Consider the following 12,804-nt stretch of genomic DNA (forward strand, 5'->3'; position numbering starts at 1 on the left):
CTCTTTTGGATTACATTCCCAAATGGATTTTAAACCACCTCTTTAAACTCCAAGTGGAACTTGCTTCTACTTCCAGAAACCAGAATATCCTCTCAGGGACATAGATGAAAAAAATCCAGACCTTTAACTCCCTTCTTACAGCAATACTTCCAATTCTACACAAAAACTTAATAGCTCACTCACGAACAACTGTCAAGGGGGGGGGGGGGGGGGGGGGGATAAAATTTATGTAGCAGGATTCCATTGGCAGTGTAGAAGTTAAAGATCTTCAAAGATATTGCAAGAAAGAGGAACAACACTGTTTGTGTTGTGGATAAGAGATTCTTGATTTATGATTAAATATATTTTGGAACGCAACAGCATTTATAGCAAACTTTTATTCAATAGTTTAAAAAGTGTATGGAAATTTTCATGAACAAATAGTTACTCAATGGAAAATACCTTCTTTTCCCCCTTAAAAAGTTCTTCTGCAAGAACATCCATTAAATGCATTTACCTACAGTAATCAGTTTTAAAATGCATGGGTATTTTTGGATTTCTTGTATACATATATAGCATTTCCATAGTTAAGAAGCTACTGTCCTGAGCAGTGTACGAAGAGACATTTAAATTTAAAGTACCTAGTTACAAGACATTTATGTAATTGACAACAAGCACAGAACAATTTAGACTTTAAACATTTAATGCGCCTTGTCATCAAGGAAGGCAAATGATAACTGTAGGACTGCTTAACACTGTGAGTGTCAATTTAGTATCATGTATTTAAATCTGCAGTATAAAGACACGCACAAAACATTCTTGCAGAGTACGTTTTGTTACAATAAACCAAGCTTGTATTCCATCATCATGTGTGGTTCTCCCATAACCTCACTCTGTGAAGGATCTGGAAAAAAAAAGTTGACAGCATGAGGCTTTTATCAAGCTACAGAGACCAGCAGTAACTATCAACATGACTTTTTTTTTTTTCCTCCATTCTAATGCTTAGTGCAACAGTTACTTGACTGATTTTTGACAGTGTTGCACAATGCAGGTCTGTAACTCCGAAGTCTCTATCCAAAGCAATGATGAGATAACAAATACATCTACAGTGGAACAGTGTTTCATAAGGACCCCCCCCACACACACACACACTTCAAGTAAAACCATCAGTTCTACTTAAGCACAGTCTCCTACAGCCTGAATCTCAAGGCAGATTGAGTTTTGCGTTTAAGAAAACTCAAGTCTGACTGAAGCTCTTTTCCCCATCGGTGCCCCACATCTCTTTCCAATGCAACTTCTCTGCACAATAGGAGCCCATGCTCCTCCCTTCTGTTAGTTGGGACATATTCATGGTTTCTCTTCTCCACCTAACCACCTAGTTTCACAGACTTTCTATGCCCTTAAATCTCTCTGAGATTCCTCCATTCTGTAAAGCACGGTTGACGTTAGCCACTGTACTCAAAGGTTATCAAGGAATGTGCAAGCACACAAGAGATACCAATACTGACAGTATGAACTTCATTTCCATACAAAAAATAAAAAAAAAAATCAAGGCCAGAAAGGTTGTGACTGCACTTTGGAAGAAACAGACCTTTCTTGATGGGTGTATTGGAGTGTTTTCCTTCCATAAATAAGGCATATTAATGCCTTTGATTCCTCCAGAGACACCAAAATTATCTAATCTAGCCCCAGGTGATAAATAGAAACTTAACCAAAACCACTTTTACACACTCACTCCTCGGCACTCTATAATACGTAACAGCTTGTTGTGAGCAATGGTAAATAACCAAATTCCTATAAATCATGTTTGACATTGCTCTACCCCTGAATCACAATAACCTAAGATTCCTTCCCTTGCTCCCTGTAAATCCATCCCAGAAAATAATCCCAGATGTACCTCATGCCTCTAGAATCCCACTTACTCCTCCATTATTTCCAGTTTCCTACCTCCCTGGGTACTTTCATTCTCCAATCCCGCCTCAAAATGCCCTCTGCCAACTTCCATGTCCTTAACTACCAGCTAGAAAGAAAGAATTTTTTTCAAACTATTTTTCCAGGTTTATTCTATTCTACACATACTAACTGTCAGTCAGTAGCCCACCACACAACTGCAAACTGGTGAGTTAATTTGAGGGAGCCTTCCCCCTGCCACATCTCTGGTTCATTAGTTCAGTATCTCCCCTCTAGACTTTCTTTCTTTTTAATTATAGAACTTATAAAAACTTTGTATCTTTGTAACCTCCACCTGTCAAAATCTGTACAAGTAGTTCAAAGGTTTCTGGGGAGAAAGGCATACAATCTAAGTGCATAATCTTCTACTCCTTTAGAAACCCAGCCTACAAGCAAACACTGCCTTACTCAGTATTTCAGAGTAATTTCTGCACAACTAGCAGCTGAATAACATTTATTTCTCCTTCCCCCAGTGCTTCTTTGCCTTCAGGAATTCAATTTTTTCTTTGTATTTTGTGCATTTAATTCTCTTATTCCGTAGAGGCAAAGAACTTTGCAGTTCCCAAATTTTACTTTTAAATGTTCCCATAACATTCAAAACAGAATGCATTTACCATTAAGGATATCCTCAAAACCGATGCATTCATCATTTCCCCTCAGAGTATCCAGTGCTATGTTTGAGCTGTGAAGAAATGGGAGACGCTGGGCCTGTAAAAAGACAACAAGAGTTCAAGTTTCTGCAAGTCTGAAATTGGGGGGGTTTATGTTTGGATTTCTCAGTCTGAAGTGACTGAGAAAAGCAACAGGTAAAGTTACTTCTTCCTTCAAAAACAACGATGAATAGCATAGTTTAAAGAAAAAAAAAAGTAGGTTTTTTTTCTCCTCTGTTATCACATAAAGCTGGGGAGGCTCACTGCAAAAAACACATCTACAACCTGAGGTCAGTACTGGGTGACCGACATATACTGCAGTGTTTGGAAACGACATTCTAAGTTTTCCTACATCTCCAATGCAAGTCAGGAATGTAAGTGAAAGAGCTATATTGATTTTCACATCTAAACACAATCCTCCTTGCAATTAATCTAAATCATAATTATTTCTCTGATCCCCACCAATTCTTAAGCTTCAAGTCCACTCCCACTTACTTTCAACACTCTCTTCTGTACTCTTCACAGACAGCATTACAGAAACATTTCAAATGGTACACACAGCATTCAGATCCTAAACATTCCAAAAATGGCATATCTGTATGTGCTGGTTTTGACTGGGTGTCGTGGTTTAACCCCAGCCAGCAACTAAGCACCACGTGGCTGCTCACTCACTCCCCACCCTCCCAGTGGGACGGGGGAGAAAATTGGGAAAAGAAGCAAAACCCTTGGGTTGAGATAAGAACGGTTTAACAGAACAGAAAAGAAGAAACTAAGAATGATAGTGATAACACTAATAAAATGACAACAGCAATAATAAAAGGATTGGAACGTACAAATGATGCACAGGGCAATTGCTCACCACCCGCCGACTGACACCCAGCCAGTCCCCAAGCAGCAATTCCCCCCCAACACTCCCCAGTTCCTAAACTAGATGTGACGTCCCATGATATGAAAAACCCTGTTGGCCAGTTTGGGTCAGGTGTCCTGGCTGTGTCCTGTGCCAACTTCTTGTGCCCCTCCAGCTTTCTCACTGGCTGGGCCTGAGAAGCTGAAAAATCCTTGACTTTAGACTAAACACTACTTAACAAATAGTTAACATCAGTGTTATCAACATTCTTTGCATACTGAACTCAAAACATAGCACTGTACCAGCTACTAGGCAGACAGTTAACTCTATCCCAGCTGAAACCAGGACACTGGGGTAGAGTTAATTTTCTTCAGAGAAACTAGTACAGGACTGTCTTTTGGATTTGTGCTGGAAACAGTGTTGATGACAGAGGGATGTTGTGGTTATTGCTGAGCAGGGCTCACACAGAGCCAAGGGCTTTGCTGCTTCTCACCCCACCAGCGAGCAGGCTGAGGGGTGGGGGGGGCACAAGAAGTTGGGAGGGGGACAGCTGACCCCAACTGACCCAGGGGATATTCCAGACCATATGACATCATGCTCAGCATATAAAGCTAGGGGAAGAAGGAGGAAGGGGGGGACACTGGGAGTGATGGAGTTTTTCTTCCCAAGTCACCGGTACATGTGATGGAGCCCTGCTTTCCTGGAGATGGCTGAACACCTGCCTGCTGATGGGAAGCGATGAATGAATTCCTTGTTTCGCTTTGCTTGAGTGCACAGCTTTTGCTTTACCTATTAAACTGTTTTTATCTCAACCCACAAGTTTTCTCACTTTTACCCTCCTGATTCTCTCCCACATCCCACTGTGAGGGGAGCGAGCAAGCAGCTGCATGGTGCTTAGCTGCTAGCTATATTTTAGAAGAGTGAAATAAAACCAGAAGAGAACTTGTATATCTAACATGAAGCTGGAAGTGAAAAACCTTCTAATCACCATATTTTGCCCACCCTTCTCCAAGAATACCTGTGGAGACACAGTAGCAGGGTATCCTCACCTGCCTCATTTTCTGCCTTTTCCCTCACATAAGTTAGGAAAAAGACTTTTCCTCACAAGACAGCCCAGCTGAGATCAAGGGATGTTTTCATACATCTTCTCTGACTTTCACATCTGCAGGACCAGTGATTTCTGCCAAGTTTAATGCAGCTCACTGTGGTTCAGTAGCACCTGATCCACTGGAAGGGAGTATAAAATTGCTCTAACTTACTTGGAAGAACAACTCTTAATAGCTTGACAACCTTCAACAAGCCAAAAAAAAGTTTATTAAGACCAATGAGTTTTCCATGTTTCCTAAGGGACAAAGCCTCCCTCCAGTTATTCTCCATCCTAGGAGATGAAGAAAAGGAGGAAGACTCAGCTTCCCAAACAAGAGGTTAAAACCTTTGAACGTAACTCCCTGTAGACCTCCCCTGATCTTACAAGAAAGGCTGCGGAACAAAGTAAGCACATAGCAAATTCTCTGCTTCAGGTTTCATGTTACCTCTATACCCCCTCCCAAATCCCTACCTCCTTCAGACCTCTAAGTCTCTTTACCCCACAGGTGCAGAGATTCCTCCCCATGAAGGTCATACGTTCCGCAGAGGAGAGTATTAATTTTAGAAATTAATACTCAATTCCTCCTGCTTTTCTCTGAAGGCTTACAGGAAGCTAGTCCACAGAAAATCTAGAGCAGTTACCACTTCACCAAGTAACCAATAAAAGAACAACAGCTGAAATGCTTTAGCATATTGACTGTTCTGGAAACTACTAACTGCAGTGTTTGGTTGGTAGGTTTTAATAAAAGCAGTCCAGTGGAAGAATTTCTTTTGGAAACATAAGGTATTTCAATAAAGAAAGATGTCTCTCTGAAAGCATGTTCCAAGATAAATTTTTTTTTTCCAAGTGGTTTAAGTTATACCAGTTAGATAAAAATGCTTACCTGTTTCACTGCTCTGAATTCCATCTGCAGCTTTAAAGGTGCATGGAGTCCTTGAATATTTCTCAGCGTGGCAAAGTTTGTTTTATCTTGATTTAACTGGAACTATCATAAACAACATTGATTTTTATTTTAGAAAAGTTACTTTCCAGTACAGCCATAGAAAAGATTTGTGACATCCTACTTAAATGAGCATGCTTATTAAATGTATATGTAAAAACTCAGTGATACTGTCCTATGTGTCTCAAATGTACATGAAAGATAATGATGCAATAATACTTGTTTTATGAAACTGGAATTGCTTTTTGCTAGATTTTATTACAAATCAATAGTAGCCATTTTATTTTGTTATTTTTGACAATCAGGTCATGTAACACCACCAAGTGGTGTAGCTTTGCACTACTTTACTAGAATATCGTCAGCACAAATTGGTAGCTAAGTCTGGTTTACCCTAAGAACACAAACTTTAAAGCCACAATTGATGTTATTGTTAGTCATCAAAGACTCTACTTGAAAACACTTGAAATCCTACTTGACCAGAAAAGAAGACAGAGCACCACATATACTCCATATGACTCTGAAAAGCAAAGGAAAACTAACAATTTTACCAACTGCTCCAAAACTGATCAGCAAGACAAAGAAAATCTATCTAGTAGAGGGCTCTTTTAATGAAAAAGTGCCAGTTCAAGATTACTAAAGTACACAAAAGTAACTTATGCTTAATGTTAAACTTAAAAGCTTGAGTAATCCAGTCTCAAATTTGGCTTTTACAGTACTGACTACATGCCTGTAATGTTGACATAATACAATATTGTAAAGTAAAACAAAAAATACAAGCCTCTTTTTTTAAAACCTGTACTCAATCACCATGACAAAAGCCTCCTAGTATAAGAATATCATCCTGTTTATGCGGAGGGATCCCAAAAGTCAATAGGAAAATACAACTCAAAGGCATAACATGCATTTTTTTCATAACAACCTATATTGAACACTTCCAAAGTTAGCAGAAAATACTATTTATTTGCTTCATCCCAAACTTACAATTCTGGTCACATCATTTTTCCATTTCTTTTATTTTATAAAGGTAGGGGTCCTTCAGCTGGGTAGCAGAAAGATTTGGTTTCTACTAGTGCTACCTGAATAACCTACCATTTACAGCAGTAAAAACAACCATAACTATGTCAGGCTAAGATAAGCCTTTTCCCATGCAAAGGTACGTAAAAATAATTCTTAGATAAATCGGCCACAAACTTACAGAAAGACTAACCAAACAATATGTGGAAAAAACCCGTTAGTTTCACATACTTCCTAGGGGATCACATTGTCTGTTTTCATTACTTCTGTGCTTTTTTTTTTTCCCTCTCTAGCATGTATTCTTTTAATTATGCAGGTTTTATACAGCAAGAACAGAATTAAAAACTAAGTTACAGCACTCAGTTGTAAAAAAAATCAAATTAAAAATAGCTCTGAAACATTTATAGTATTTATAAATAAGCTTGTGAAGTTTGTGTCACATTAACATCATCCTTTTAACTCAAGACGCCACTAGCACTGGTTAGAATTAGAATATATTAGATGGTCTGAATTACATTCAGACCCTGTCATGCTGATTAGCTTTGCACTTTGGAACATTCTATCCAGATATACTGCCTTTGCTTCAGGACATTTTATTAGAACAAATCTGTGGTGACAAAACAGCTACCAGAGATGAGATTCAGTTCAACCAGCTATTTAGCCAAAGCTGTCTAGTCTCCCTTTACCTTCAACCTATGGTCCGCAGACCACTCTTCAGTGGTCCATGAGTGATGACAAAACCGGACAAGAGTGCATACACTTACAACACACTGTAGGTATAAAATTTCTAGATGGGATCAGGTAATTTAATGAAAAATATTTTTGTGTTCACAGACTAAATGTCTGAAAACTAAGATATATGGTAAACCTATAGACTAAATGGGAGGATCAGCCTTCCAAAAGTGGCAGGTGTGCCCCCCACCTAACTATAGAGGCTGCACACACAACTAGCTTAGTAACTTTTAGATGACTAAACCTTGCTAAGTAAATCCCTACTTGGAAGCCAGCTTACATACTTGAAGTGCCGACAGTCACAAGTAGGAGGTTAACATTAAATAAACTTGCCAACAATGTCATTTGTATGAATAAAATGTTACAATTGTTGAACATCTTTATTCTGTTAAAGGCAAGACCCCGGTCATTACCTGTTACCACACAAAGCAGTCCAGGTAACCACATTGTTAATTTAAACTTCATAATCAGTTAAGAGTGAAGATGGCTACACTCCATGTTATACTTACATTTTTTTCTGCCAACTCCAGCGGGTGGCTAGGCAACAATTCATTTTTCACACTTGTAAAGCTAGAAATACAAGTAAAAAAACTGAACCTCAAATTAATCAGGATATTGTTTTCCAAAACTAATCTCAGATACAAATATCAGCCCACAGAGACACACAATTAGCACAGTTTGAACTACAAAAAAAAAAGCTTAATATTGAAGCAGCAAATAAGACCTCTAACTACAGCACTACCAGAAGAAAAAGAATTTAAATTTCAGGCATCCTTTTTTCTTCATGTTTGTCAAAACTGAATGACAGTTTTTCTTCCTTGACCCTTTTCAGAAATAGAGATGAATATTAATAAATGAAAACATCATAGATTTAATTATGTCCAAGCTACATGGTATTAATTTCAGAAGTCTCCAAGCTTTTGCAACTGAATACTGTACATAACTTCCCCCACCACTCATAGTTGTATTACCCACATTTGAAACTCCATAACTTATTTTAGATTCATTATCCAAGACATGTACATAGTTCTGCACTCATGTAAAGTGGCAAAACCCAAACCCACTATTTTTACTATATTAACTTGTACCAAGGCTGAAATTAACCATTTCCCACAGTGCTATAGCACGCTCATATACATGTATTTTACAACTAGCATACCTTTCATAATCATTAATACTTTACCATCTCTTTAGAAAAGAGGAGTATCACACAGGTAAAAGTCCATTAATGTTATCTACTTCTTGAAGTGATGTTTCACAGCAAATTCACACTTGAAGGACAATCTGATTAAATACATGCACTTTAGGCTATAGCTTTTGTGATACACCTTCCAAGAACCTTCATAAAAAGCCAACATTTAACACATACTTTCTTCCTATATCTAAAGTTCAACATTTGCTACAGCACAAATCAAGGAGTAAAGCCTACCCTCTACGCAGAAGATCATGACCTTCAAATGGTCCTGAAGCTGAAAATTCAGTAATAGGGATACTATCTTTCAACAGAGAAGCACCACCTCTGGAATTCTGGAACCAAAAAAGTTAGGATTACTTTAACAGAACCAGACCGCTTTCGTATGGGCCATTAGGCCAGGCAATGAAACAAAGTGTTCAAAGACTCCTTAAACTACTCACACACAAGCCCTAGACTTTAGGGTCTCTTTAAAAAACAAACATAACCCCTCACCAAAACACAAACCCCATACTAAATTAGAATTTTTTCAGAGAATCTGATAACATTTAAAGGTACTGATAATACATTTTTAGGATCTGGCTCAAACATTTAAACCTGCAATTACCCCTTGTTCATTCCCACTCTGAGCTGCAGGTATGGAAAGGAAGAAGGCAGATCATGCTCAGCTGACAGGACAGAAAGGAACATGGCTGAGCATTCCTTCATTCACTTCAATACAGACACAACCAAGTAAGATCGAATTGATTTTATCCACGGTTTAAGGCTGCCATAAAGAGGACAAGGTGTATGCAAGTGGTCTAGTATGCCAGTTAACTGAAAGGACAAAGGAAGAACAGTAACTTGTAGCAGAAGACCAGAAAAACACACCTCCACAGACTTAGTAAATAAAGCCATCTTGACCCAGACCACTGATTTCATGCTAACGTGCCTGATTTTATTGAAGTGACTTTAGGATTGTTCATACAAATTGTTCCACCAATAGGCCGATGTATAATGAATTCTGGAAGGTGACAGCAATAGTCCCTGGAAGGTGACAGTGATGAGCTGTTCAGTGCAGGAGTTTCCTCCAGGAGCACACTCAGATCCAACAGAAAACTCATACTTATGGTTAAGGTCTTTTGTACTAACGTGGTAACTGTCAACAACCTAACAGCTATTAGAAAACCTGAAAATACCTGGTGTTACATGCATATAAAGCATCTACCAACTAACGTACTCAATGCTGACCAGACCTTTCTGAGATCGTGGTCAGTGAAAGCATTAAAGAGATACACTACCTGCAAGATGTGACAAGAACAAAGTGAAAGTCAAACGTAAGGAGAAAACCACGAAATCCTCCCCGAGAAGTAACGCTCCCAAGTCACGCCAGTGCCCGGCCCGTCTTCGGAGGCCACACCACCGCTACCCACCGCAGAGAACCTTCCACCGGCATTACCGGGCCGCTCGGCCTCCCCGCCCCGTCCCCCCCAGCTCCCAGGCACCCTCCCGGCCCCGAGCTCCCGTGAGGATGCCTAACGGCGACCGGCCCTCGCAGGGGAGGGGAAGGGGACGGACGCCGGACGCCTCTCCCCCGGTGAGGGCCCTCCCCAGCCGCCAGCACCAGCGCCCGCCATAGCTGCGCCCGACCCCCATGACTCAGCACGGACCCCAGCGCCCCTCGCCCAACGGCCGCCACCCCCGGGGACCCCAACGGCCGCGGGAGGGAGAAGGGGAGAGCGGGGCAGACAGGCGAACGCGCTCCAGCCCGGCCCGGCCCGGCCCGCTCCTCGGCCCAGCCCCACCACCAGCCCGCACTCACCATCTTGACCCCAGACGCACAGCCACTTCCGCCTCCTCCTCCTCCTCACTTCCGCCCCGCCCCCGGCGCGCTGCGTCAGACGCAAGGAGGGAACGGCGCCCCCCCCGCCCCTCCCCGCAACGGGCGGGGCGGGGAGGGGCGGGGCCTCGCAGGGAGGGGCGGAGCCGCGGGGGCCGTGAGGGAGGGGGCGGCGGTTGATGGCGGCCGGCGGGCTCTGCCCCGCTGTGGTGTGAGGGGCCCCTTCTCCGGCCCTGTGCGCTCCTCGGCCGTGGGTTGCCTGCTTCCAGGGCTGCTGCTCGTAGACTGACCGCGCTGTTTTCCCCCATGGCGGCAAAAGCCAGCCGTTTTGGTACCGCCCTGGCCCCAAGCAGGAGCTGGAGTTGGGCCATGGCTTCTTCCCGCAGTAGGCCGGCGGCGGCCATGTTGTGGTGTCAGGTGCGGGCTGCTCGTCTTGGTCAAACCCTTCCTCTCCTAGTGGGCCGCAGGCAGCAAAAGCAGAGAGCTTGGGTGACCCCAACAGCGTCGCAGTGCTGACAGCTGGACGTAGCGAAACGAGGCAGCGGTGCTCCCTGAGGTAAACGCGGCCAGCCGTGGAGCCTCCCTGGGCAGTGCTGTGCAAACGCGAGGCGTCCGGTGCGCTGCTCTGTCGCAGGTAGCCCTCGAGGCCCTGATCTTCTGTCAGTGACCAGCAGGGACGGGCCTGCAGCAGGTTAATCTTTGGAAATTAGTCTTGAGAACGGTGGGTAAAAGCTGCTGTGTTAGTAGGCAGGTATTAATAGCCAAAATAACACTATGGTAATGGAATTCATATTAGTTTGCGCTTAAAGAACTTTGAAAGACTTTCCAACAATCACAAAGTTTTCCACAGCTTTCGATGCGTAGCTCCTGATACGTATGTGGCATATCTATTTTACGTATTTCTTCTTGAGACCTGGAGCTCACTCAACCCTTTGAGATTTTGCCCCAAATTTTCCTGGTGCTAGCAATTTCCTATGTGACAATTAAACATGACATCTTGCACAAGAAGCAATATTTAAATGGGAAATTTATATATGTTTTAGTGGCACTCTCAGCTTTGGAAAAAAATTACTGAAAAGATCATACGCTTTATACTCGGTTTTCCTCTTTCTTGGGCAAAATCAGTTCACCACTTAAGAATGTTTAACCAAAGTTCTGGCCTTTTGTGTTCAGGTCTTAGACTTAAAGCAAAGACTTCAAAAGCATGAGAATGGAGGACTGGGGTTTTTAAATAATTTTTAGGAAAATGGGTACCACAAAGGTTTCTCTGATCTTGTAATTATAATGGGTACTGGGGTATTGTGGTGCTGGATTCATTATTATAGAATAGATGTGAATACAAAAAACAAATCAAGTTCCTGTTTAACTGCAGCTTACAGAAAAAGCTAGGTTTGTCACTAAATGTATTTATTTATTGACTGAGTTTGTTGATCAGGATATGACTGTAGAGATGAAACATCTAAATTTCAAAGTCATTCTTGCAGGACACAGACAGGATGCAATCACTCCATGTACATTTTTGACATCACTGCAATCCACAGTCTAGGCTGCATAACATGAAAGAACATACATTGCAAGAAAGATCTGGTTTTCCTTTAAAGGCTTTCACGCTAGGGAAAACTTCCAGACATAAACACAAATCACGCACACGTTTTCTCATCAAATTACCAAGTATTTTAAATTGGAGCAAGGCTTGATTTTTTTTCACTGCCAGCTTTGTTTTAATGATCTTACAGTGAGCATCTCAATGGCGGATGATTGGAGTAGTATCTCATTCCTCTCTGCGGCTCCGCTGCAAGTTAATAGGAGTTACATGAGCAACTGTCAGGCTGACCAAACCTTTGATCAAAAATGAGAGCATGTGGTGGGCGATGAGTGCTTCGACTGCTCAGAAGCAGTAGGTATGGCTGCCCTCTGTGTTGCAGATGATTTCAAGGCTGCCCCCAGCACCGGGCTCATCAGAGTACAGACAGCAGCCCATAGGCACTGCCCCAGGCGCAGCAGCCCCAGCATGCAGGGCCCTGTGTGCTGAAACCTGCCTGCTGGGGAGTGTTGCTGGCGTGCAGGTCTGGATAGTCTGTCTGAAGGCATCTTCCAGGCTGACGGAAAGTGAGACGCAGTGACTGTGGTTGCTAAAGAGGCCATTCTTGTATGTGGGCACTCTTTTAAGAGTAGGCAGAGTATGTGGATGCTCTAAAATTAGGGTGAAAATAACTACCGCTCCTCTAAAATGATTACTTCTGTAAACTTAGGATGATGAATTTCACATGTTGCTTTTAAAGATAACCTGCAAATTATTATTTTTTTTAAGAATGATTTTTTCATCATTTTGTGTAGAGAAGGTCTGAAATGTATGAATGTTTTAAATATTTTCTGGATGTTTTTTTACCTCAGCATTTTTGGAATGTCAAATCTGGTCTTTTTGGTTTAGCTGGGGGACTTCACTGAGGTTTCAAGTGATCTTTAGACCATGGATTCTTTTATCTTTTAGAAATGATGAAAGTGTTTACTCTTTTAAAAAAACCCGTACTGTTTCAAATGCTCTTTTAGCAGTTAGATTGGTATTAACAAACATAAAACCTCATTAAACAAAG

At 41.7% G+C, this 12,804-nt stretch overlaps 1 protein-coding gene across 1 annotated transcript; it reads right to left on the reverse strand.

The window, feature by feature from the left end:
- Positions 1–358: 358 nt before the first annotated feature.
- POMP (proteasome maturation protein) lies at positions 359–10,288 on the reverse strand. Its single transcript, XM_049823312.1, has 6 exons — positions 10,193–10,288; positions 8,629–8,726; positions 7,709–7,769; positions 5,397–5,498; positions 2,544–2,637; positions 359–883 (listed from the first exon to the last, which is right to left on the reverse strand). Exons 1-6 carry the CDS (start codon positions 10,193–10,195, stop codon positions 816–818), a joined length of 426 nt encoding a protein of 141 aa, XP_049679269.1. The 5' UTR covers positions 10,196–10,288; the 3' UTR covers positions 359–815.
- Positions 10,289–12,804: the final 2,516 nt, after the last annotated feature.

Source organism: Accipiter gentilis, chromosome 19, assembly GCF_929443795.1.
Source record: "Accipiter gentilis chromosome 19, bAccGen1.1, whole genome shotgun sequence".
Taxonomy (NCBI): domain Eukaryota; kingdom Metazoa; phylum Chordata; class Aves; order Accipitriformes; family Accipitridae; genus Astur; species Astur gentilis.